Here is a 26,614-nt window from a genome sequence, read left to right on the forward strand (position 1 = left end):
GGTCTTTCAGTTTTTCTAAGAAATTTAAACAATAAATACCATTTTGTTGCTTTTTAATGTCGTGACCGATTGCTCTAGCCCCTCAGTTCAAGCGGCACGTGAACCGATCATCTCATCCTCTTTACCAGTTATAGCACAAATAAGAATGAACATCAGAACTTGTCTGTTTGTCAGACAATCTCTCAGATTCAGTGTTATGATTGGTCAGATCGCCTGTCAGTCAAACTCTCTGCAAAGTGTGAATTCCTTGGGAGATGACAATTTTGTCTGAATTTATACAATACATTTTTTTTTTTACACAACATAACTGTCACTGGGGCAGACCATACGAAAACGTATTAGGGCGAAAGAATTCCCAATGCAGATTTTGAAACCTTTTGTAGTTGGTTGTGTGAATTTGACACATTGACCGCAACAGAAAGCTGATATATGTTTGAAAGTCACATCTGCATTACTTCATGCATTGCTAAAATGCTGACAAGGAGCATCAGAACTTTACATAAAAATTCGCACCTTTAGTCAAGTCAAATTACTCCAGCATGTTTTGTATGCTTTTTCAAGCATGTCAGTTCATGGACAAGCCTGCAGACAGCGCTGGATGAAGGCCTTGTCTGGCTCTTCCATTTGTATTCTATGGCTTAAACTCCTCAACCTTCGGACCAGAGAGTGGAGGAAAGGTGGAGGTCTGACCCGCAGGTGTTTTGGGCTGGATGGGAAAGCTTGGCACTGCTGCAGCCGTATCAGAGCCATGTGAAGGCCAACCCTGCATGCCAGAAGTACCAGTTCCTCTTTACACACGAGGACTTGAGGAGGTATGGTGTTTTCTTTGGACTATAAGCAAAGACATGGCAGAGACAATATTTAGCAGGTCTGAGGTGAGTAGTAAGTGTGACGGATCAAGAAAATGTCTTTAACATTGGAGATCAAGTTAAAAAGACACAACTTGTGTACTTTCTTACCAGCTCGCAGCTGCCTACTCTGAATCTGGCTTGCTGTCCAGAAGCAAGGAATGACACAAACACCAACTGTTGACCAAGAACTCGAACCCCTATATTTCTGTTGAGCGATAGAAAGAGTGGTCTCAGAGGTGTTGGTGTTTGAGCCTTGTCTGTCCAGCTCCATGTTCTGATCCTTCTCCCGCCTTCATCTAGACTCAGTCCACCCCAAGCATCCATACCTAACCTGCTCCACAGGAAACGAGTCACACAGTTATGCCATTTGTGTTTTTGCCGTTCAATTAACTGAAAGATTTTTAACCTGAGGGATTATTAGTTTAACTTTTATAACTAAAATTAAAATTCGGACATCATTTGCTTAACCTCATGTTATTTCAAACCAACATGTCTTCAGTTCATCTTCAGAACACGAAAATATTTTATTGAATTATTAAAGATACTATTAATATTCTCTACTTTGTCCATCCATTAACACCCAACGAATCCAAAACTTTTACACTTTAAAAAGTACAATAACACTTGACCATGTTTGAGCTTCTGTTTCCTATAGTTCAAAATAGTATAGTATAAAAAACATCTTTGATTGTGTTTCTGAATAGAAACGTGGAAGTCACAAGAGTGACAAAACATTCACCCTCATGTGACTTTAAACCTGTATTACTTGCTTTCTCAGAAGACATAAAAAAAGGTTGGTAATCAAACAGTAATTGAAACATTTCTCAAAATATGTTTCACAGAAGACAGAAAATCCTGCAGGTTTGGAATGACATGAGGGTGAGTAAATCTTGACAAGATGACCGTACTGAAGCGCTTCAGACTGTCCCCTCTTCAGTTAGATCAATAATCAGTCTGCTTGAGACAATGAGATCTGTATCAGTGTAATAGCAATCGACCCTACCAAATGCTGCCATTTCTATAGTAACAAGTGGCTCTGCCATTAGACTGAAAGAGGGCTCTGACTGGACAGAGCGGAGTCGGCGTGTCATCATGTATGATACAGATCCTTTCCTTCTTGCTGCTGAGAATGATGAGAGCCAAGTTTCCTGAGGGATAGCTGTAGCCATGACAATAAGGACAAACAACAGCAAGACATAATAGACTATATATCCAGATTACTTTAAAAACATCTTTAGTTTTTAATGATTCATTGCCCCCAAAAATAGCAATTTTGTGCAGTTGCTAATATTTACAAGATCAAAATGAAGGTGCAAAAATAATCTGATCTGGTCTTTATAAGAGTTAAGTTATATTTATATTAAAATAAATATCAGCTGTCACTATCTCCCAATAATATGTCTTAAGATAATATTTAAATGCTTAGTTACAGAGCCGTTGAAAGATTTTTGCCCCTCTCCGGTTGTTTTTTTTTTTTTTTTTTTTGCACATTTGTCACACTTTAACCAAGACCAAACTAATTGTAATATTACACAAAGATAACCTGATTAAATACAAAATGCAGCTTTGAAATTTATTTTATAATATTTATTAAGGGAAAAACCTTTCCAAACCTGCCTGGTCCTATGTGAAAAAGTAATTGCCCCCTAAATCTAATACCTGGTTGTGCCACCCTTTGCAGCAACAGCTGCAATCAAGTGTTTGCAATCACTGGCAATGAGTCTTTCACATCGCTGTGGAGGAATTTTGGCCCACTCTTCTTTGCAGGATTGTTTTAATTCAGCTACATTTTCGAGCATGAATGGACTGTGTAAGGTCATGCCACAGCATCTCAAGCAGATTTAATTCCAGACTTTGACTTGGTCACTCCAAAGCCTTCATTTCTTGAGCCATTCAGAGGTGGACTTTGCTGGTGTGTTTGTGATCATTGTCCTGCTGCATAGCTCAAGTGCGCTTGAGCTTGAGGTCACAAACTGACAGCTGGACATTCTACTTCAGGATTTTCTGATAGAGTGCAGAATTCATGGTTCCATCAATAGTGGCAAGACACCCAGGTCCTGACGCTGCAAACCACCATGTTTGACTGTTGGTATGATGTTCTTTTCATGAAATGTTTTGGTTTTATTCCTGATGTAACGGGACACACGCCTTCCAAAAAGTTCAACTTTTGTCTTATCAGTCCACAGAATAATTTTGGACAGCTTTTTTCCCTTAATAAATGAAATCACCGTTTAAAAACTGCATTTTGTATTTTCTTGCATTATCTTTGCGTAATATTAAAAATAGTTTGATGATCTGAATCTTTTAAGTTTAACAAGTATGCAAATAATTTAAAAAACAGGAAGGGGGCAAAAACTTTTTCACTGCACTGTATATGCTTAAAGCTCTGTTTTTTTAGGTGGGGGGCAAACATATAATGCAAACGCAATAAAATATGATGATTTAGAGATGTACAAATAAACGCTCCACTGGATGTGTATGATTTTCTACAAACCTGATTCCAAAAAAGTTTGGGACACTGTACAAATTGTGAGTAAAAAAAGGAACGGAATTTACAAATCTCCTAAACTTATATTTTATTCACAATAGAATATAGATAACATATCAAATGTTGAAAATGAGACATTTTGAAATGTCATTCCAAATATTGGCTCATTTTGGATTTTATGAGAGCTATACATTCCAAATAAGTTGGGACAGGTAGCAGCAGTAAAAGGCCAGAAAAGTTAAATGTACATATAAGGAACAGCTGGAGGACCAATTTGCAACTTATTAGGTCAATTGGCAACATGATTGGGTATAAAAAGAGCCTCTCAGAGTGACAGTGTCTCTCAGAAGTCAAGATGGGTAGAGGATCACCAATTCCCCCAATGCTGCGGCGAAAAATAGTGAAGCAATATCAGAAAGGAGTTTCTCCGAAATAAATTGCAAAGAGTTTGAAGTTATCATCATCTACAGTGCATAATACCATCCAAAGATTCAGAGAATCTGAAACAATCTCTGTGTGTAAGGGTCAAGGCCGGAAAACCATACTGGATGCCCGTGATCTTCGGGCCCTTAAACGTCACTGCATCACAGGAATGCTACTGTAATGGAAATCACAACATAGGCTCAGGAATACTTCCAGAAAACATTGTCGGTGAACACAATCCACCGTGCCATGTGCCATTGCCGTCTAAAACTCTATAGGTCAAAAAAGAAGACATATCTAAACATGATCCAGAAGTGCAGGCGTTTTCTCTGGGCCAAGGCTCATTTAAAATGGACTGTGGCAAAGTGGAAAACTTTTCTGTGGTCAGACTAATCAAAATTTGAAGTTCTTTTTGGAAAACTGAGACACCATGTCATCCGGACTAAAGAGGACAAGGACAACCCAAGTTGTTATCAGTGCTCAGTTCAGAAGCCTGCATCTCTGATGGTATGGGGTTGCATCAGTGCGTGTGGCATGGGCAGCTTACACATCTGGAAAGGCACCATCAATGCTGAAAGGTATATCCAAGTTCTAGAACAACATATGCTCCCATCCAGACGTCGTCTCTTTTAGGGAAGACCTTGCATTTTCCAACATGACAATGCCAGACCACATACTGCATCAATTACAACATCATGGCTGCGTAGAAGAAGGATCCGGGTACTGAAATGGCCAGCCTGCAGTCCAGATCTTTCACCCATAGAAAACATTAGATGCATCATAAAGAGGAAGATGCAACAAAGAAGACCTAAGACAGTTGAACAACTAGAAGCCTGCATTAGACAAGAATGGGACAACACTCCTATTCCTAAACTTGAGCAACTTGTCTCCTCCGTCCCCAGACGTTTGCAGACTGTTATAAAAATAAGAGGGGATGCCACACAGTGGTGAACATGGCCTTGTCCCAACTTTTTTGAGATGTGTTGATGCCATGAATTTAAAATCAACTTATTTTTTCCCTTAAAAAGATATGTCATCTATGTTGTATTCTGAATAAAATATTGAAATCTGAAAATTTCCACATCATTGCATTCTGTTTTTATTCACAATTTGAACAGTGTCCCAACTTTTTTGGAATCGCGTTTGTAAAAATCATGAATAAATAATAGTAAACCTAAATGGCTTGAGTCCAATAAGTGTTTATCTTTAAATATTACTAACAATGCAAAAGTTATTCTTACATATACTTACACATACAAGATCATAAAAGATACATATAACACAACCTGAAGGGGGGCAATTTAAATCATACTTAAAGGACTTTTACTTACTAAAAAATATGAACTATCAATCAGATGAAAGAAAGCATGTATTAGATGTGTGTACAACGGGTTTAACAACAACGTTTTGATCATGTTGATAATTTAGAGACCTTGGAAATTTGTGCATCAAATATGGTACAGTAAGTTACAAATATTTATAAGGTTAAATAATAATGAATGAGCATATACAGCTGCATTCACGGTTCACACAGCTATTGCTGCTTAAAAGGACTTATTTAGTATTTCACATTATCAAAAGGATACAAAACTTGAGCAGAAGCATCTGGAAACACAGTGAGAAATTTATTTCCATTAGAGTAGTACTTCTCCAAGAAACTTGAATTGTACTGAAGAAAAAAAAAAAAGAGAGACCAGAGCGTTTAGTTCAAGCACATGATGATTCAACTTTCTAACAAAGGAAATAACAGTCATTTACCTGGTGATGAGTTAAACCAAACTGAACTGACCCCGGATCAGAAGACTCATGTGTCCATAGTCCAGAGGTCTCGTCCACATACGTGTACTCTTTAACTTTACAAACATCCTCATTAGGTGGACAGTTAGAGAGCCGGAAACTGATGACTGTTTTATCATGAGGCACATCTGGGAAAAGAAACCATTCATTTACCCCCTCAACATCTCTGTAATATAAAATTACAAACATTTAATTGGTGTTATACATTACATCTAATACATTTAGCTTGTTTTTTTTTAATGGTCCATCCATAGGCATCCTGTCCAACACATGTGGATACTCACTGTTGTTTGATGCCAATAAACTGGAGTGAGCATCTCTGTCATATCTCTGCATCTCTCGCTGCTGCTGTCTGAAACTAGGCCCAAGGTGGGAATAAACAAGTAAACAAAAACATTTAATTCTGTGAAAGCATATTTTACATTTTAATATTATGATTAAGTTGCAACAAAGTAGCCTATATTAAGAGGTAGCCTATATTATATTATTTACAGCCTCGAGACAAGTTTTTATTGTACAACACAAACCTGTGTTTTGCTCTTTCTTGCGCTTTATCTTGTAGCTCTTCATCCTCAGTGATGAAGGGGTCATCTAGGCGAGCAGGTCCACTAGTTCTTGCATCAGAACGTTTCATGGCCAGATGCTTTTCATGGACCACAATCTCAAACAACTCTCTGTATTCCTCACAGCAGAAGTCCTGAAGTCCAATTAGACAATCATAAACTCAAAGGGGAAAAAAGTGCTAAAGCAGTAAGTGTTAGTGTCATCTGCATCCTTTCTCAAGAGACCAACCTCTCGTGTCTCTGCATAAACCGGATCCAGAGGTGGCCAAGCTCTCGAACCACAGAACTGACAGCATATTGGAGAATCCAGTTGCTGTTGGGGCTGGGTAAAAACATCAACAATTTTAGAAATGTAACACTTTTACCATGGCAGTGAACAAATGAATGGCTACCTGAGGACTGTACATCCTTTCCTTGGACTCTCTTTTGTATCTTAGAAGTCCTGGAAGCCCACGACAGAGATCTGGAGAGGATTCCAACGTCTGGAAATACTCTTGCTCCATCTGCGGACAGTACAGACCATAAGGGTGAACAGACTAAGAGAAAAAGCATTCATTTTTTTTAAACACTAAAAGCAGAGCCTGTTTTCTTGTAGTACTTAAATTTGGTACACTGTAAAAAAAACAACAACAAAAAAACTAATTCAAATGATTAAAAGTTGTAGAGTCTCTTTTAGAAAATTTGTACTTTATTTACTAATTTATACTTCAACATTTCATTTTTAATTCAATGTTATATGCAGTTTTTTTATATAATTATCAAATTTACTAGCCATTTCTGAGTAAAAACTTTCAAACTCTGCACCATTATTTATTTATTTTCAGTCTAAGTGATCTCTGGAAAAAGATTGCAAATTGTAAAAAGATTACAAAGTACAGGTTTCCACAATGTAAAAAGTTTTCATTGTCTGGAAATATCATAAATGCTTCTTACACAACCGACGTAATTTAGGAGTGTTCCAATCTCTGAATCCACCACTGCCGAATCAGCATCTGACAAAGTGAAAACAACTGCTATAGTATTTTCTTTGATACACATCAGGTAATATTCTTTTCAGTTTAGTTGGTTCTCTAAGTTCAGAATATTAAATCTCTAAATCGTATCACACTGATGAGTTATAAAAAAAAGTTTAAGAACACAAAAAATCACACACAAAATCAACTTACACTCTAAATTTCAAACAAATTCTGCAAAAGATGATGAATTGATATTCTCACCTTGCTGAAAAGTTCTCTTTTGATTTTCCATAGCACACAGGTATGGGTGGGAGCATGTGTTGACTATTACAATGGTCCTGATTATATTTTACCAACCGTTTCTTATAAATCACCCTTTTTTTATTGAGTAGAGAAAACATACAAATTTATAAAGTATGAGATATCTGTATTCCTCGGTCACAATTTATCTTCTGAAAAATGATCTAACCTGAGGTGAGGAATGTTTAGACTTAGCTGGATTGTTCCACAGCAGTGCATTGAAGGTATGCACTCGGTGCACTGTTGATGGTATCCATGGATATTTGAGAGCTCTTAGGGGAGTTGTCCAGCCTGTATCAAACTCTGTGGGAGAGCATATAGAGTTCAGACAGACCTGAGTGGCAAAACAGAAGCACACTGTTGCACTTGTGTCTTGGTATGAATCTTTGCACAACTAGTATGTTCATAAATAATAAATAAATAATTCATAAAAAGATAAATAACCAATCATACATTTTGTTTTCTCTCAATATATTTTTATACTGTATAGATTGGGAAGAGGGAAGGTACAGGTGGAGGCAAGACCAGGTGCTGAAGGCCATTGCGGAAGCCATTGCTACAGGAGTCGAGTGGGCCAAGCGCTCCCGACCCTCCAAGCAAGCCATTGCCTTTGTCAGAGCTGGAGAGCTGCCAAAACCAGCCGCAAAAACATCTGCAGGTATCTTGGCCACTGCGAGGGACTGGCAACTGTTGGTGGACTTGGAGCAGCAACTCAAGTTCCCCAACCACGTTGTGATCACCACCTTAAGACCCGACATCGTACTCTTGTCGGAGTCCACTAAACAAGTAGTTCTGTTGGAGCTTACAGTCCCCTGGGAAGACCGCTTGGAAGAGGCCTTTGAGAGGAAGCTCGCCAAGTACGAGGGACTGGTCATCGAGTGCAGACAAGCCGGATGGAGAGCTAGGTGTCTCCCAATAGAGGTAGAATGCAGGGGCTTTATAGCCCGATCCCTGGCCAGAGCCTTCAGCTTGTTAGGTATAGATGGAGTGAGGAGGAGAAGAGCCATCCACAACACCAGCGAAGCAGCAGAGAAAGCCTCAAGATGGCTATGGCTAAAGAGAGGAGATCCATGGAGGAAGGGTAGCTAGATTTGCCGACTGGACACAAGCTGTGGTCTGATCAACCACAGCTGGGTCGCCTGGATGAGGGTGTATGATGTTGAAAGACCCGAAAGACTCCGTGAGTCCAGGAACATCACTGAAGATGTGTCCAGTAGCATCAGTAGATGTATTTGCACAGCTGCATTAAAATTACTTCTGCACTACTGTGTTGTTGCATTTTACTTCTGAACAGGTTTAAGGTTGTTCAAATTCAAATAGCTTTCTTCATATACTCTTAGGCAGTTTAATCTACAACAATGCATCAAAAGACCATATTTTTATAGTGCTGCTGTCCTAGTAACCTACTTCAGATTTGTAATGAATACTTATCAAATGTGTATAATTACAGTCCACCATTGGTCATAAAAAAAAAAATTATTTTTAATGTAAGAATATTAACCAAGTATGCTACAACTGCAACCCATCTCAAAGGCTGCATCCGAATGACTCGGACCGGCTGTTATGGCTGGCTTGTAAACAGCAACATTATTAACCACAATATTGGACCGAACCCAATATTTCAACAATAAGCCAATTTATCATCAAAATATATAAATCAAATAATTAAACAAACACAAACTAATGTAGGCAATAGGTAAAAACATGCACATGTGGGTATTAAAGGGACACTCAACCCCAAAATTACAATTTTGTCAATCACTTAGCCCCATGACGTTCCAAACCCCTAAAAGCTTAGTTTGTCTTCAACAGTCTCCTCTGTGTCTCTCAACATCACTCAAACTACATACGCTCTTCTTTGTCAGCTGCCACAAAGATGCGATGTTTCTACATGTATTTATGCTTTGATTTGAAAGAAAACATTACATCCTTGTGGCGCGGCTGACACAGAAGAGAGTAGGCAGTTTGAGTGATGTGAAGAATCACAGAGGAGACTGCTGACAAAGGAATTGTTCAATAAAGCCATTATTTGTTTTCTTCACTTACAAACAGTATTCTTGTCACTTCATAAAGTTAAGGTTGAACTACTGATGGCAGATGGACTATTCTGATGACGTCTTTCATACTTCTCTGAACTTTGACAGTGTAAATTAGCCTACTTGGCAGTCTATGGGACAGTCACAAGCCTCTTAGTTTTCATCCAAAACATCTTAAATTGTGTTCCGAAGATGAACAAAGCTACCGGTTTGGAACGACATGGGGGTAAGTTATTAATAACAAAATTTCCATTTTGGGGTGGAGTATCCCTTTTATTAAAAAAGAGGGGGGGGGGAAATCCAAATGCAAGAGAGAGAGAGAGAAACAGGGACACCTCAACACAAAACACACGGATCCTTTTGTATACTTTTTTATTTTTATTTTTATTTTTTTGTCCAACATGGCTGATTAGGAATCAATTTCACCTGTCCTCCAGCCAGCACCTGCACTACACAGCAGAGCCAGAAGGAGGCAGTAGGCAGGCGTAAAACTGGCCATACCGAGAACTGTTCAGCTGTCACACCTGCCACTCACTGATCGAGTTGAACAATGCATAATTTGTCTTTAATTATTCACCGTTTTATGTTTATTGTTACTTAACTGACTAAAATTAGGGTTGCAAACCTTTGAACTGCTATATATGTGTGTGCGTGACTTTGCATTATAATTTTTTTTTTCATATCATTACATTATTCAAGTCAGTTCAAACGCAATGCCTGCATTTAAAGTTGTAATCCGGCAAGGACGCAGCAAAACAATATACCTGGACCCTGGTCAAGGTCTTGGCTAAGTCAGCCTCTCGCAAAGTTGTTATGATACGAAAGGGCAATCACGAACACCTGGTGGCGAATTTTAGGAAATCCTGCAAAGTCGGAGCGTCTCATGCACTTCGAAGTGTCCTTTGTGCACTTTGCACGGAGTACACGCACTTCACTCTAGGGAACATCTAGTGCAGTGGTTCTCAAACCTGTCCTGGAGTACCCCCTGCCCTGCACATTTTGTATGTCTCCCTCAATTATCACAGCTGATTCAACTCATCAGCTCGTTAGTGGAAACTGTGAGACCTGAAGTGGGTGTGTCAGATAAAGGGAGACATACAAAATGTGCAGTGCTTGGGGTACTTCATTGAGAGGTTTGAGAACCCCTGATCTAGTGAATCTCGAGTAATAATCAAATGGAACAGATGATTTGAATTACGCGTTAATTTATGGACCGTGCAAGTGGTTAAAAGCAGCGCGGTGCCACACGACATCTAACAGACGCATCACATGCTTCACGCGTATGTGCTACAATGGTATCTTGGAAAATATGGGGAAGGTTGTTAATTATGCAAAGTTCTTTCACGTGCATTACTTTAATAAACTGCATTAGTCTGCTACAGTTTTCTGGAACGGAAAAAACGAACGATGAAGGTAGCGAAGATTTTTCAGAAGGACAACTTATGTCTCACCACAAGGGATATTTTGTGCCTTTAGCTGATGTCAGTGACAACACCGGAGTTTCAGGTATGTAATTAATGCATAAATTTTGTCCACTTGTGTTTGAAAACTATAAATTTCAGGTACTCCGTAGGGCTATGCAAAAAATCGAATGCGATTTTCACGCCTATCTCTTCAGTAAAGACGCTCCTGTAATTAGAAGTATATCTCCAGCACGTGTTTACAGATCAGGGTTGCCAGGTTTGCGCTACAAATCCTGCCCAGTTGCTTCTCAAAACTATTCCAAAACTAGCCCAAGCGCTTTTCCAGGAGGTTCCCCCGATAAAAATTGCTTCCCGGGTTTAATATACATTTTTTTTTTTTTGGAAGGGTTGCCCTCGTAAAATTCGCGTTTTAGGCGCTAAATATCACGTTATTGGGTTTTCTTTTAAACCGCGAACATGAAAAACAACCGTGGACTTGGCAACACTGGTTCAGGTGGAGCAGCATTTACTACACAGAGCCGTAGTCTACTGACAACTAACACAAAATTGCTTTCAAAATCAACAAAGTATCGCCTACGATTGTTAAAAGCAATTTTGTGTAGATTGTCAGTGAATTACAGCTGTGTAGTAAATGCCAACCAGTGTTGCCAAGTCTGGGGTTATTTCTTGTCCACGGGTCAAACTGACAATACCAATACCGTGGTATTTAGCCCCTAAAATGTGAATTTTACCAAGGCAACCCTGCCAAAAAACGTATTTTAATCCTGGAAAGCAATTTTTTTTATTTTTAATCGGGGGAACCTCCTGGAAACGCGATTTGACTAGTTTTGAGAAGCAACTGGGCAGGATTTGTTGCGAGAACCTGGCAACCCTGATCTGAACACACGTGTTGGAGATACTAATTACAGGAGTGTCTCCACTGATGAGATGCTCATGAAAATCACATTCGGATTTTTTGCACAGCCCTAGTGCTCAGAAGAATCAATTTATTACAGGGCAGCTACTCGGTTCTTCTGAAGCAGCCTGGGATGCCATGTCTCCAAAGTTGAGGTGTGGTGACGATCTTGTGAAGTTACAACTCAGTGGTCCAGAAGTAGCAAATGTTGAACTCTGTCGAGGTAACCTGAAAACTAATTATTTAGAGATTTTGATACCAATTATATTTTCAAATTCTGCTAATCTGCTTATCCCATCTAAACTCTACAAGCATCAATACAAAATGGAAGTCCATTTATTTTTATTTTTTTAATAGTTTTTTTTATACTTTTATTTACATTACAGGTAATGGGGTTCCTGTTCCTCTCACTCAGTTGCCACCTCACTGTGGACACACTGCACTTGATTATGCAGGTCTTGTCTATGCTACTCCTTATGATGGATGTGGTGTTGCACAACAGGTATAGTTTTCTCTGTTCCATTTAGCATGAAAACCATTATGTAGACCAACCTGAATGTTCATTATGTCTTTCAGGGAGAGCATTATGTGTTGCAGATACAGTGGCAGGGGAACTCTGCAGTCATTTCTTGTCCTATGACCTCTACCACTGCAAATGAAACCTTCCTGGGACCGCATCCTCCTAAATATCTGAACATTCTTCTGCCTCCCTTCTCTTCTGATGCACAAAGTCCAGAAGCACCTCCAATGCCACAACTGTCTGATACTGAAACCCAGAAACCACCACCTCCTGGTTATCCTCCAGTATATCCGCAAGGGTTTTGGCCTTTCCCTAATTATCTTTATCCTGGAAGGGTTTATTCTATAGCTAAGAAAACTGGGAAACTTGTTACAACTCCCCCAGTTGCCCAAACACCAACTGAAAAGCCTTATCCTCCCAAATACCCCCAGGTGTCTTGGCCTTATCCTGGTTACCCTTCTGGTGACCAGAAACCTGGTCCAGTGTCTGGCTCCAAAACCGAATCTGATGCACCAGCTGAAAAGCCTTATCCTCCCAAATACCCCCAGGGGTCTTGGCCTTATCCTGGTTACCCTTCTGGTGACCAGAAACCTGGTCCAGCGTCTGGCTCTAAAACCGAATCAGATGCACCAGCTGAAAAGCCTTATCCTCCCAAATACCCCCAGGGGTCTTGGCCTTATCCTGGTTACCCTTCTGGTGACCAGAAACCTGGTCCAGCGTCTGGCTCCAAAACTGAATCTGATGCACCAGTTGAAAAGCCTTATCCTCCCAAATACCCCCAGGGGTCTTGGCCTTATCCTGGTTACCCTTCTGGTGACCAGAAACCTGGTCCAGCCTCTGGCTCTAAAACCGAATCCGATGCACCAGCTGAAAAGCCTTATCCTCCCAAATACCCCCAGGGGTCTTGGCCTTATCCTGGTTACCCTTCTGGTGACCAGAAACCTGGTCCACCGTCTGGCTCCAAAACTGAATCCGATGCACCAGCTGAAAAGCCTTATCCTCCCAAATACCCCCAGGGGTCTTGGCCTTATCCTGGTTACCCTTCTGGTGACCAGAAACCTGGTCCAGCGTCTGGCTCTAAAACCGAATCAGATGCACCAGCTGAAAAGCCTTATCCTCCCAAATACCCCCAGGGGTCTTGGCCTTATCCTGGTTACCCTTCTGGTGACCAGAAACCTGGTCCACCGTCTGGCTCCAAAACTGAATCCGATGCACCAGCTGAAAAGCCTTATCCTCCCAAATACCCCCAGGGGTCTTGGCCTTATCCTGGTTACCCTTCTGGTGACCAGAAACCTGGTCCACCGTCTGGCTCCAAAACTGAATCCGATGCACCAGCTGAAAAGCCTTATCCTCCCAAATACCCCCAGGGGTCTTGGCCTTATCCTGGTTACCCTTCTGGTGACCAGAAACCTGGTCCAGCGTCTGGCTCTAAAACCGAATCCGATTCACCAGCTGAAAAGCCTTATCCTCCCAAATACCCCCAGGGGTCTTGGCCTTATCCTGGTTACCCTTCTGCTGAGCAAAAACCTGGTCCAGCGTCTGGCTCCAAAACTGAATCTGATGCACCAGTTGAAAAGCCTTATCCTCCCAAATACCCCCAGGGGTCTTGGCCTTATCCTGGTTACCCGTCTGGTGACCAGAAACCTGGTCCAGCCTCTGGCTCTAAAACCGAATCCGATGCACCAGTTGAAAAGCCTTATCCTCCCAAATACCCCCAAGTGTCTTGGCCTTATCCTGGTTACCCTTCTGGTGACCAGAAACCTGGTCCAGCGTCTGGCTCCAAAACTGAATCTGATGCACCAGCTGAAAAGCCTTATCCTCCCAAATACCCCCAGGTGTCTTGGCCTTATCCTGGTTACCCTTCTGGTGACCAGAAACCTGGTCCAGCGTCTGGCTCTAAAACCGATGCACCAGCTGAAAAGCCTTATCCTCCCAAATACCCCCAGGGGTCTTGGCCTTATCCTGGTTACCCTTCTGGTGACCAGAAACCTGGTCCAGCCTCTGGCTCTAAAACCAAATCTGATGCACCAGCTGAAAAGCCTTATCCTCCCAAATACCCCCAGGGGTCTTGGCCTTATCCTGGTTACCCTTCTGGTGACCAGAAACCTGGTCCAGCGTCTGGCTCCAAAACTGAATCTGATGCACCAGCTGAAAAGCCTTATCCTCCCAAATACCCCCAGGGGTCTTGGCCTTATCCTGGTTACCCTTCTGGTGACCAGAAACCTGGTCCAGCGTCTGGCTCCAAAACTGAATCTGATGCACCAGCTGAAAAGCCTTATCCTCCCAAATACCCCCAGGGGTCTTGGCCTTATCCTGGTTACCCTTCTGGTGATCAGAAACCTGGTCCAGCGTCTGGCTCTAAAACCGATGCACCAGCTGAAAAGCCTTATCCTCCCAAATACCCCCAGGGGTCTTGGCCTTATCCTGGTTACCCTTCTGGTGACCAGAAACCTGGTCCAGCGTCTGGCTCTAAAACCGACTCCGATGCACCAGCTGAAAAGCCTTATCCTCCCAAATACCCCCAGGGGTCTTGGCATTATCCTGGTTACTCTCATGACCCTGTCAGGCCAAAGCCCATAGATAAACCAGCTTCAGCCATCCCCACTGCTCCCCCAGCAGGCTCGCCAGCAGCAACCCAGATTCTGCAGCCCCCAGAATACCCTGGACGTCTGTTCCTTCAGTATAGTGCTTACCCTGATTATCATCTTTATTTGCAAAAGTTTTATCCACGATACCCAGTTATGCCTCTCAAAACTCCTACAGCACCATTTATAACCCCCACTCCTCGACCCTGTCCTACAACTGTAGCTGTTGAATGCAAACCCAATGCCAACTAGGTGCCCAATGTGTCACCCGAACAATTATACCTCCCATTTCTATACTTATGAAAAATTCCTTCGTGCTACATTTTGTGGACTTGTCCCATGAAGTTTTGTTATAAGGACTGAGGCAGATGCTTGAAATCAGACTGGTAATGTGCTGCATGTGGCTTCCTCTGAATTTACTGCGACGTGATTCCTGCTCATGAACATGCTGGTTTTCTTTTTGTCATTGTCTTAAACCATTCAATAAATCAAATGTGCTCTCATGCCTTTTTCTTTTTTTTTTTTTTTTTTAATCTAAGGTGATTTTAAGCAGTGTTAAACGTAACCCTGTAAGGTGTGTGCTGATAGAGAACATGTCACAGAGGGGGAAATGGTTTGACATGAGATTGGAACATCTAGAGTGAAACTGATGCCAAAACCCTGATCTAGTACACTGCCTCTTTTTAGAGCATGCATTTCATTGTGAGATGCTTGTGCTCCCCCTTAGCATGCTTGCTTGCACCCTCCCCCTCCTTTCGTGTGTGATGCTGGTCTCAAGGGTGTAGCTCAGACACTGCAGTAGAAGGTAGGGCTTGGCTGCTGCACTATACAATGCGCTGAAAGATGGTGCACCAGGAGAAATGTGTTTACCAGGTAAGATGGGTCAATCTTTTTTGTGTAGCATTAGTGTTGTGGCATCGGTGTGCCTTTTTTGACGTGGTTTTTTTTTTTCACATTTACAAAGCGGTTTCTTGTGAGGTGGATTTTCTTTAAATTTCTTAATGCTTTATTTAGTTCAACGATAACTGAAGAAAAAAGGTGCTGCTTGAATTGGAAGTAATTCAAACCATTGCAAACAAGGTCTTTTTTTTTTTTTTTTTTTTTTTGTATAAATGGCTGCATTTGCTTGAAGTGGCAACCTCTCCCACTAATGAAAGCAAATGAAAAGCTTTTTTTCTAGCCTTTATGGTTTTTTCAGATCGTACTGGAAACCTGGTTTACAGATTGTTAATTTTGCGTCACAAGAAGCGCTATTGCTGTTTTTCAATTGCTTCTGTAATTTGAGTGCATCATGAATCAGCCTCTCCTACTGTGCTTCCCATTATGTAAACGTTAATCTCATTGGAACTGCAACCTGAGACAAATTAAACGTCCGTGGATCTATGAAGGGAAAGATATTGGGTGTTGCAATAGTAAGCCTTTATAATTACGGTATTGAGTGCAAGGAATTATTTTTATTTTTTGGTGGTTCCGCATCAGAAGGCAACTGTTGCCATGGCAATGATCTGCATGTAATATGAAGATCTGAGAGGACATGTTATTCTTGCCAATATAGCATCATGCTGTAGTCATGCTGTTCTGTATATACCCATCTAACAGAACATTCTCAACTTTGGCTAGTGTTCAGTTCAAACTGGAAATTAATAGAATATTTGTTCAAAGTTATCTGGCTTTAATGATGTTCTTTAATGTATGTGTCTTTTAGAGGGTTCAGAAAATATCAAAAGTGATTCCCATAACGTTTGCAAAATGTAACTAAGAAAAAAAAAAACTTGTTCAGATAACACTTAGAATTTTTTTTTTTATAGCTGGAGTGTAATCAAAACATTCTTGTATTTTGTGGATATGTTTGAGCGCCTGAGCTCTTACTTCACATGTACTGCCTCGGGTCCCTCTACTTTTTTTTTTTTTCCTTTTTTTTTTTTTCTCTTGTCTCAGTGATTTGGCCAAGTGCAAAATCTGAATTTAGATCCTACATTCCAATCCACACTCTCTTTTCCCACAGCGATACCTTCATGCCCTTGAAATCCAGCACGTTATTTAAACTGTCACGAGCATTGAGTAGCCGTAGCTATATGAAAGTGCATGACATCTATTTTAAAATGCCACATCAAATATTCCTGGATGTGAGGTGTTCTGTGGCCTACATGCTGGGCATTCTCTTCATTTATTGAAGTAGACTGTGTTTTCATCAGGCCCAGAGGAATGAGAGGGAATCCATTAGGCAGAAGCTGGCCCTTGGCAGTTTCTATGACGACGGACTGGTCACCTTTACTGGCTGCAGCAAAAACTGCCTGTCCTCACGGTCAGTGTGTGCTTGTTCAGTAGGTCAGTGGTGTGTCTTATGTAATGTGGAATTTCTTTTTTTTTTTTCTGATCGACTGGTATGTCACGGTGTACACTACTGGTCAAAAGTTTGTAATAGTTTCATGCTCCCCAAGGCTACGTTTACTTTAAAAACATAAAAGCTGGAATATTGAGAAATATTATTGCTATTTAGAATGATAATTTTTGGTGAAAAATGTGAAATGTTTTTTTTATTTTAGAGTTCAAATGTGTTAATCTTTGCATACCAAATATACAATTTGTTTTCAGCATATAATTCATGTTAACCGGAGTAGTCAGCTCCATTTTTCACTTGACATCCGAGTTTGCTTTGTTTCCACTGCTTGATTAAAAAATGTTTGACACAAATATAAAAAAAAAATCTATTTTAGTCTGCTGTGTGTAATGTTTGGAGCACTTTGGGAAGGAAGAAATGGTGTCTGTCGACTTGACACATTTTCTCAAGAATAACACTGGGTGGAAATGTAGACCGTGCTAATGTAGAGGCAAAAATGTTGTAGAGGATGAAAACATCAGCAATAAATATTCAAAATAATTTTTCTGTAGGAATCTGCTCCTTACGAGATCAGGGTTTGTAGTTGTCACTTATGCTATTGTTTATACCATCCCCTAGTTTTATAAACATTTCCATTAACCCTAAAAAAGCAATGCAATGAAGTGCAAAATTCAAAACACAGGAAAATCATCTTTTTAAATCTTTACTTTGTGTTATCTACATGTGGTCCAAGCTTAAAGTGAATGCTACACCATTTTCAGGATTATTTTTATTCATCTTTGTTCTGCCTTTAAACTGAAAGTAAAGCAAATAGACCAACATAACACACACACATCCCTGGTATAGTGCTTTATATTTAATCTTTCCAAAACATTTATTAGCATAGTTACTGTATATAATTTTTTTTTAGTTCTTAATAAAGACCGAAACCTCTTCCCGTTTATTACTTATTTTATATTATGACACTTTATTGCATCACAAAGCCATGGACTGGCCATGTTTGTTAGTGTAGTTGCTGCTTTTGTTTCTTTTCTTGTATTGCAACTCGTTTCAACAAGGTTCCTAGAAAGCTAAAGGAAAGTCCAAGAAGCATTACAGTTTAGGTGCATAAAGTGTTTTCCTATACTACACTCCACAGCATGTTTCGCAGAGTAATTTTCCACAGCATATACCCTTATCTGTACAAGAGATACCACAGAACCAGGTTCATTCCAGTCTACAGAAGTGAACTCTGACATTGAAGACATTTCTATGTACAGGCTTCACTTGAAGCTCACAGCCAGTGTTTTCGTAGAATACTATTAACCACAAAATTTTACTGCAACTGAAGAGAAAAGTCTTATGCACAACTTTCTGTGGGAAGTGCATCGCTGTGGTTCACAAACTCTAAAAATAGAACTTTCACACTTTCTCTTTTCAGTAAATACTATCTCAAGTGTTTATTTTAGAGTTATACTTCACAGTATACATCACACTTTTTATCCCTGGAATAGCATGGAAAAATTACTAGTCAAAATGCATTCTAATGAAATAAAAAGGTCAACAAATTGATCATTGAAAAAAATATTTAAATTGTATCTTTCACTGCACTCTCTCTATAGGTTACAGAATGGGGTGAATCTACAGATGTGCTTTGTGAATGACAGCAGCAGTGACCGGGACAGTGATGCAGAAGACAGCAGAACAGAGACCAGTTTGGACACCCCATTGTCACCTATGGTATAAAGCCTAGCCTTTTTATGATGCATTAAACAAAGTTCTTCTAGATTTGGGAACTGATTTTTTTTTTTTAAATAATTAATTTAATTGATTTAATTTCAGCAGTTTTTGTTTCTGTCTCCCGTATAGAGCAAACAGAGTTCCTCTCTGTCTGACCGGGATACAGGAGAGGAAGACCTGGACTCAGAGGATTCCGAATTCTGGCGGTTACAGCGGCGGCTGCAGGAGGAGGCCCGTGTGGCTCTGGCGCTGGCCCGTCCCATGGCCCGCATGCAGGTGGAGGTGGAGAGACAGATTCAGCTACACCGCAGGTCCCCCGTGGCAGACCTGGTCAGTCACACAAGGGTCCAAGAAGAGTGCTGCACTGGGTTATCCTCGCTGTAGTTTTCAGAAGGGCCTTAACCTCTCCTCAGAGAGCTTGCTAATAAGAAAAAACACAATACATTCCACTTCACTTAACTTTGTTCTTGTGTTACAGTTACCACATCTGCCACACATCAGTGAGAGTCTAATGAAGAGGAATCTGAGGCCTGTGGACCTGAGGGACATGAGTCTCGGTCAGTTACAGGTCATCACCAATGACCTGCACTCTCAGATACAAGGTAAAGAAAGAAGACAGAAATATTCAAAATAAGCACAGAGTTTGTATTTTTATTATTTAAAAAAAAAAAGTATGAGATTAATATATTAAATTGATCAGGCAGTCAAAAATGTTTCAAAACATTTCTATAATGCAATTCTAAAAATACAAATGTAATATAAATAAATACACGGGTGCGCGCACACACACACACACACACACACACACACACACACACACAGACGTGTATATACATGTATAATATATACACACGTGTATATTAAAGAAAACGTTAACATTAATTATTATAACTATTTAATTTATATTAAATAGTATTATTTTATATACAATTGCAAATGTCTTTACTGTCGACTTTGTCATGTAATTCTGAAAATAAGAACATTAAGTAAATCATGTAACCCTGAAGGCTGGAGAAATGACTGTTGAAAATTCCATTATAGGAACATTTTTAAATTGGTATTTTTATATAAAAGCAGATTTTAAAATGTTCATAATATTTCACAGTATCACTACTAACTGTATTGTATTAAAATAAATAGTCTTGGTGAGCAAAATGTTTTTTTTTTAATTTAACCCTGATTTACTGTCCCTAAACTGAACCATGTTGAATTTTTTTTTAAATACACACGCACACAGCCTTGTTTTTATTTTGTAGTTATATGATGCAACATCTAGAAAGACAAGTCTTTGTAGTAATGGCAATAAAGTGGTTGATTTGACTTGTAATTGCGTTGCAGGTCTGAATGAAGAGCTGGTTCAGCTGTTGCTCATGAGAGATGAACTACACATGGAACAGGACGCCATGCTGGTAGATGTGGAGGATCTAACCAGGTTAGGCCGTGACCCATTTAAAATGCAGCTTAAATTAGAGCTTGCATTAAGGTTGAGATGAGTACACATCTAAAAAAAGGTATTTTCTTTCATGTTTTTGAACAGGCATGCACATAGCCAGCAGAGGCACATAATGGAGAAATCTGTGAGCAAGGGTAAAGCTGCTTGCCACGGTCGCTGTGATTCTCCTTTTTGAGGCAAACAGCACAGGGTCTAACCTCTTGTGTTTCACTATGACAAAGCAGTGTACTCCCTACAGATCCTTTTTTTTTAACAAGATGTGTTTTTGTCTACGTTTCAAGCTTTGTGTGGATGTATGTTAATTATACATGCTGTAAGTGTTCATGCATGCCCACACCTTAGCTGAGGGTTACACACTCACTTTGTTGATCCTTCATAATGTATAAATACAGAAAGATTCACTGAAAGGTTGGATCTTTTCCTGTTCAAAATGTTTCCATGATACTGAATGTGAATGGACCTTAATAGGAAACCACTCTATAGACTAAAGGCTAGTTCACCCAAAAATGATGATTGTTATTATTTACTCAACCTCATGTCAATTTAAACCTTTATGAAGTTTTGCAAAGAATATTTCTGAACTGTTTTTGCTCATACAGTGAAAGTCAATGGGATGCGAAACAATATTATACCCCATTTTGAAGTGTTTTTATTTCCACAGAGGAAAGAAAGTCATCCACGCATTCGTTTTTAGGTGAACTATCTATCAGTTAGTAAACTGCTTCTCCGTGCAGATTATTGCTGGATTCGCTTATGAACTTTTTGCAGTATCTCTCCTTCAGGATGAATAAGTTTACTCTCTATTTTTACTCTGATGCAGTGTTTGCACTGGCGGATGTGCTGTGTATGGAGCTCTCCTACCTGAAATATAACTAAAAGTGAATATTAGGATGATGTTATTTGTTTGAAGCTGCCTGGTGTGGTGGTAATTCATTCTTGTGTTCACAATGAACTGTTAATGTCAGTCTTTTAAGAATGTCTATTTTACTTACTTTTTCATCCAAATGTGGCATTTCCTGTTTCACAGATGTTAATGAAACAACATGGCCGAAATGTATATCTTTGTGCACAGAACTGTAAAAGGAAATTATGAACCAATAAATGACTTCATATGGGCCAGAATGAAATGGAATTAGTTCTGTTGTTATTAAAGGGATAGTTCACCCCCCCCCCATACCCCAAAAAAGAAAAAAACAATTACCCCCATGATTTACTCACCCTCAAGCCATCCCAGGTGTATATGACTTTCTTCTTTCAGACAAACAGTTATATAAAAAAAAAAATTACTGGCTCGTCCAAACTTTATAATGGCAGTTAATGGCTGTTTATATTCAATAGTCCACAGAGGTTAGTCCAATAAAGTGCATCCATCCATCAAAACGTTTACTCCACACAGCTCTGGGGGGTTAATAAAGGCCTCATGAAGTGAATTAATGCATATTAGTAAAAAAAATATATTTTTTATAAACCTTAATCTCTAGCTTCCACTATAAATTTCATACTCGAGTGGCATTTAAGAAGATGCAGATGTAGCATATGCTCTGGTAAGAGGTGAAGAATACAAACAAAATGAGGATTTGCAAAGAAAAACGTTGTTTGTTTCTAATGTTACAAATATGGATATTTTTCTTACAATAAAGCATAGATTCATGTGGGGCATTTTTATGATGGGTGGATAGACTTTATTGGACTTTGAAATCTCAGCACCAGTTCACTGCCATTAAAGTTTGGAAGTTTTTTTTTTTTTTTTAATAAGATTCCAATTGTATTTATCTGGAAAAAAAATATATATTTTTTCATATTTTGTCATATTGAAGTAGGATGGTTTGTGAATCATGGGGTAATATTTTTTTCTGTGAACTATCCCTTCAATTTCTAACTGTTTAGCAGAGTCACAAGGGATGAAGCGCTCAACACCAAGTGTCATTGTGGTTTGTATATGGTCAGTCCCAAAAACGAAACCTGTTAAAATGTAAAAATGCAATAAATAAAAATAAATGTGTAAAAAAAGTACCTCTTTTTCTTTAATTTCACTCATCAAGTTTTTGTACCCAAGATCTACACAGAAGTGGAACAAAGTATTAAGTGCCTCAGTGAAAATAGCACTTTGTCATGAAGTATCAGCATATGGTATCTGAACTGAGAGTTGAGTAGTTGTGTCTACTTCCCTTTTGTGGCCAGATTACACAGGTCACCACCGCACTCCCGCTCTCTCCCCTTGAACCCATTGCCATACTATTACATAATTTTTAGGAGATATGATGTGTCCGCTCAAATGATCACAAATAATAGGGAAAATAAAACAGTTAAGTTGTTTTTAGTGGATATTCCACTCTTGTTCAACATTGTGGCCTACAAAACCAATAATATGTGAATGTATATGAATTGGAATAAAATTACAGAATAAATAAATACATAACACTTAAAATAAATAAAATGAATGTAACAAATAAACTATGAATGTAAGGGCCCGTCTAGTTTCTAAAAATGCAATGTACAATACGCAGTTTAAACCCTGTGTGTGAGGTATTTCCAGGAACAGCAATGTGTTACGTGTAAAAAAGGGCAAGCCATGTGACGTTTTGATGTCAGTCTCTGTTAACACTTTTTTTTTCTTTTCCTTTTTTTTTGATGAAATATTTTAAAAACATGAGACTGGGAAAGCTTGAAGTTTCATGCTTAAATCATTGTTCACATTTCCAGGGAGATGAAATGTGACATTCTAATTGCCAAAAAAAGGAATATTCCAGCTTAATGCAAGCTAAATGCAATAAAAAGTAAATGGGACAAAATATTGATTAAAAATTACCATAAAAATTATGACTTGTTCCTTGTTTTCTTAAGAAGAAGAAGAAGCAAAATCAGGGGGCAAAGTTTTATATGGTGTAAGGAAAGTTAAACGTGTGTAAGTAAATCTATTTGAATCATTGTTTTCAGTCATTTTATGATTTTAACACATTACAGTCACTCTTAATTATTGAGCATGATATTTTAACATTCACAGATAGGCTCAATTCACTTCCATTTTAAGGGTCCAATACAATATTCACAATATTCTTGACGTTTTACATTAAATAGGCTATGATAACATTCCACAAAATTCCTATAGGACCTCACATCTCTTAAACGCCCAGCTTTCTTTTAAACCTTCTTTTGCGTGTTTCTGCAAAATGTTTACTATGACTGTAAACGAGAATGCAAAAAAAAAAATGCATGAACTTGTTAGCGATGTAAGGGGTTTTACTGAATAGAAAGGTTCTAGATTTTTATCCTGAACACACACTCGAACACAAATCGAAACGTGCGTTAATTCCCACGTATGCAAGCAGTGTGTCCTAAACTCCAGAGCTCAACATGTGTAATACCACGGAAATTACAAAACACATGGGTAGCAGGTTATTTTCATTTTAGTTAACAGCAAGCTTTGAAAAGGAAACTCCCTTATCTCCAAATGATTTATAAAGCAAAAATCCTGATCCTGAGCATTAGAATTTGCAAAAGTTGAATGCAACAATGCTCCCCAGGGTCTGGACTTGTAAGTATTAGTATTTATGATTTTAATCTACAAACGATTTCAGTGCTGTATCCTATTCGTTTTAAGTTCTTTTATTTCCAATTAATGAAAGATGTATCCTATTTCGATAATATGTTGTGAAATGTGATATTTTGTTACAGATTTGGCCTTCAGCACTCTGTGCTTTGCTTTGCTGTGGCAATGCAGCATCGCCGGTGCGCTAGGAGCGCGTCAATCACCGTTGCGCCTCACCGGAACGTGCAACGTCCTCGCGCGCTCTCTGCTCTGGAACGTGTCAGCGGTGCTCGAGATGGTGAGTGTCACTCAGTAAAGCAACACATAATCGCTAATGGTGTTGTTTGAAGTCTAATAGCCTGTTTATTATCCACTAACAGGCCCACTTGTTCAGCGGGTTTGACTGCACACAGCAGAACGCAGAGGTGCACATCAGGACACAAACGGTTTCTGCTTGCACACCACAGGTAAGAGAAGAGCGTCACATTAAAAATGATATGAAGATGCTGTCCTAATGGAGTTTAAGTATACAATGAAATTGTAATGAAATCATTATATCGAAGTCATAATAAATATTCATTGCGCAAATAGTCATACCACATAAGTGGACAGTTACAGTAGAATGACATGTACATTAACTAAAAATTTAAAAAATAATTAAAAAACAATAATTTGACATGAGTCAATTCATAAAATAATATTTTAAGTAGGCGTTTTAGTAATATTCATCACTTTTATTTATTATTATATTAAGGATCTTTTTGCCTTCTTTAGTTCAATTGGTCCTGAGATTTTTATAAAAAAGTACAAATATTGAATAGTCGTAAAACAAAACTTATATTATTGCTGTTATAGTACTACTACTAAACATACACATAACAAAATAAACAATAAAAGTAAATGAGGTAACATTTTATTATATACGGTGTCTGTCACACTTCACATGTACTTGATATTATAATAACAATCAATTATGCATAATTATAGTAGTTAAATGTATAATTACACTGTGACAATTACACCTTAAAATAAAGTGTGACTGTAAATACTACCAATCATAATAATAAAAACTGAAATTGTTTAAAATAACTATAAAGTATAAAAGTTCAGCTGATGATAGGGTCTTGTTTGTGAAAATAAAATCAGTTTATTTAAAATGATATTGATGAAATGTTGTCAGTGGAAGCCAGTGAAATCAGCTACCTCAAAGTCCTTTATTAGTAAAGATCAGTAAGTTTTCTGATGAAAATAAATAGCCATTGTATTAAAAAAAACATTACTTATTCTTTCTTCATCATAGTCCATTCTTGATTGCTGAATTTCAACATAGTCAAAACGTCACACATTATATTGTTTCCACCCAACAGAACTCCAACTGCGCTCACAGTGCTGATCTAAATATTGACGAGGTAAATATATAATCCATTTTCCCAGTTCTTCTGTTTGTTGGCTGTGTATCCTTCTGTAGATTACTGTCTTTTGTCTATTATACGGACATACCTACAATGACATATATCTTTGTAGAATGAATGCCTACAGAGAATTCTAGAAGATCTCCACTACTATCGGGAGACATTTAGAGCCTACTCCAACTCAGAGCTCACCAAATCTGTAGTTAAGAGCATTGATGAACTCATGCAGGTAAACACAAACAGATTTCTATAATTACAGTTGATTGCAAGGCTCTTTTTCACTTTCTTTTTTTTATGTTGTAATAGAACTGCTTCTCTGTCTCTGCGATGGACAACTCTCCGGCCAAGGTAAAGCAGGTTATCATTTATTGATGTTTTGGCCTCTGTGATGCTCTTGTGTTTGACGTATGATTACGTATTTTTTTCAGGTGTCCATGGATCATCAAAAATCTTTTCAAGAACGACTGCAGCTGTGCAAAGTCCTAAAGGGTTTCAACCTTCGAGCAATAACAATAAATCGTGTTTTCAACTACATTTTGTCAAAGTAGCAAACTAGCAGTTGTTACAAGCCGGTCTCCTTTTCGATTTAAGGTGTTATAAAAAGCAATGATTATTTATTAGTAAGTTATTTATTGTATTTAAACATTATTTATTAATGCAATAATGTATGCTATTTATTTTTTTTGTCAACTTGATTTGTTTCTTGTTGTTTTATTAAAGGTGACCATGCACTTCAGCAAAACCTTGTTGTAGTCATGCTTTGTTTAATACATAATACATACAGCAATAAGATGTAATCATTCAGGTTATCCTTTCTTTCTATTTTAAACTATCACTGCCATATTCAAACATATGTATATGCATTGAAGCATTAAAGTGTATATTATCTGGTAATTGCTTAACAGGTATACTACTAATATACTAACATCCTCTCTACTTCCCTATACCTTTTCAGTTTCATCATCAGTGTGATCAGATATTGAGAAATTTTATTTTTCTTTTGGTTTCATATACAAGCCAGTGCTTAATGACCACAAAACAATTGCTCTCATCACATAAGAGGAAGTTTCCAACCACTGGATTACTACTTTGTAATTCCAAGAAACATTTTCAGTAATATAACACAATTTCAGAAAATTGTTATTTCATTCTAGCCAGAAAAGAGTTTTTTTTTTTTTTTTTTTCAAAGGTGCCTAATAATAATAATAATAATTAGAACAGGGATTTAGTGAAATTAATATGAACAAAATCATCTGCAAATGGAGCTTGGACTGCTCTATCTGATTCTTCCAAAGAAATGGTTCTTATGCCCAATTTTTTTT

At 38.6% G+C, this 26,614-nt stretch overlaps 3 protein-coding genes across 6 annotated transcripts; 2 read left to right on the forward strand and 1 right to left on the reverse strand.

The window, feature by feature from the left end:
- Positions 1–164: 164 nt before the first annotated feature.
- LOC132095860 (glutamate-rich protein 6) lies at positions 165–7,703 on the reverse strand. Of its 2 annotated transcripts, none has more exons than XM_059500952.1 (11): positions 7,548–7,703; positions 7,056–7,114; positions 6,515–6,625; positions 6,352–6,444; positions 6,087–6,256; positions 5,844–5,917; positions 5,521–5,687; positions 5,349–5,431; positions 1,850–2,010; positions 960–1,177; positions 165–831 (listed from the first exon to the last, which is right to left on the reverse strand). In XM_059500952.1, exons 3-9 carry the CDS (start codon positions 6,623–6,625, stop codon positions 1,851–1,853), a joined length of 858 nt encoding a protein of 285 aa, XP_059356935.1. In that variant the 5' UTR covers positions 7,056–7,114; positions 7,548–7,703; the 3' UTR covers positions 165–831; positions 960–1,177; position 1,850. The 2 variants fall into 2 exon arrangements, with proteins under 2 accessions (XP_059356935.1, XP_059356934.1); XM_059500951.1 differs by having other exon boundaries at positions 7,340–7,703.
- Positions 7,704–10,641: 2,938 nt separating this feature from the next.
- On the forward strand, positions 10,642–21,483 carry LOC132096742 (schwannomin-interacting protein 1-like). Of its 3 annotated transcripts, XM_059502326.1 has the most exons (9): positions 10,658–10,920; positions 11,834–11,956; positions 12,120–12,235; positions 17,034–17,143; positions 18,781–18,898; positions 19,028–19,228; positions 19,377–19,500; positions 20,237–20,330; positions 20,436–21,483. In XM_059502326.1, the coding sequence occupies exons 1-9, from the start codon at positions 10,707–10,709 to the stop codon at positions 20,524–20,526; spliced, it is 1,191 nt and encodes a 396-aa protein (XP_059358309.1). In that variant the 5' UTR covers positions 10,658–10,706; the 3' UTR covers positions 20,527–21,483. The 3 variants fall into 3 exon arrangements, with proteins under 3 accessions (XP_059358308.1, XP_059358309.1, XP_059358310.1); XM_059502327.1 differs by lacking the exons at positions 10,658–10,920; positions 11,834–11,956; positions 12,120–12,235 and adding an exon at positions 15,556–15,711; XM_059502325.1 differs by lacking the exons at positions 17,034–17,143; positions 18,781–18,898; positions 19,028–19,228; ... (1 more) ...; positions 20,237–20,330; positions 20,436–21,483 and adding exons at positions 12,310–14,088; positions 14,200–15,338 and having other exon boundaries at positions 10,642–10,920.
- A 2,530-nt stretch (positions 21,484–24,013) lies between these two features.
- On the forward strand, positions 24,014–26,120 carry zmp:0000001127 (uncharacterized; the record flags this gene model as incomplete). Its single annotated transcript, XM_059501006.1, has 6 exons — positions 24,014–24,178; positions 24,261–24,347; positions 25,248–25,289; positions 25,405–25,521; positions 25,599–25,640; positions 25,721–26,120. Coding segments are annotated over 6 exons (573 nt in total), but the record flags the coding sequence as incomplete, so codon positions are not given.
- Positions 26,121–26,614: the final 494 nt, after the last annotated feature.

Source organism: Carassius carassius, chromosome 20, assembly GCF_963082965.1.
Source record: "Carassius carassius chromosome 20, fCarCar2.1, whole genome shotgun sequence".
Classification (NCBI taxonomy): domain Eukaryota; kingdom Metazoa; phylum Chordata; class Actinopteri; order Cypriniformes; family Cyprinidae; genus Carassius; species Carassius carassius.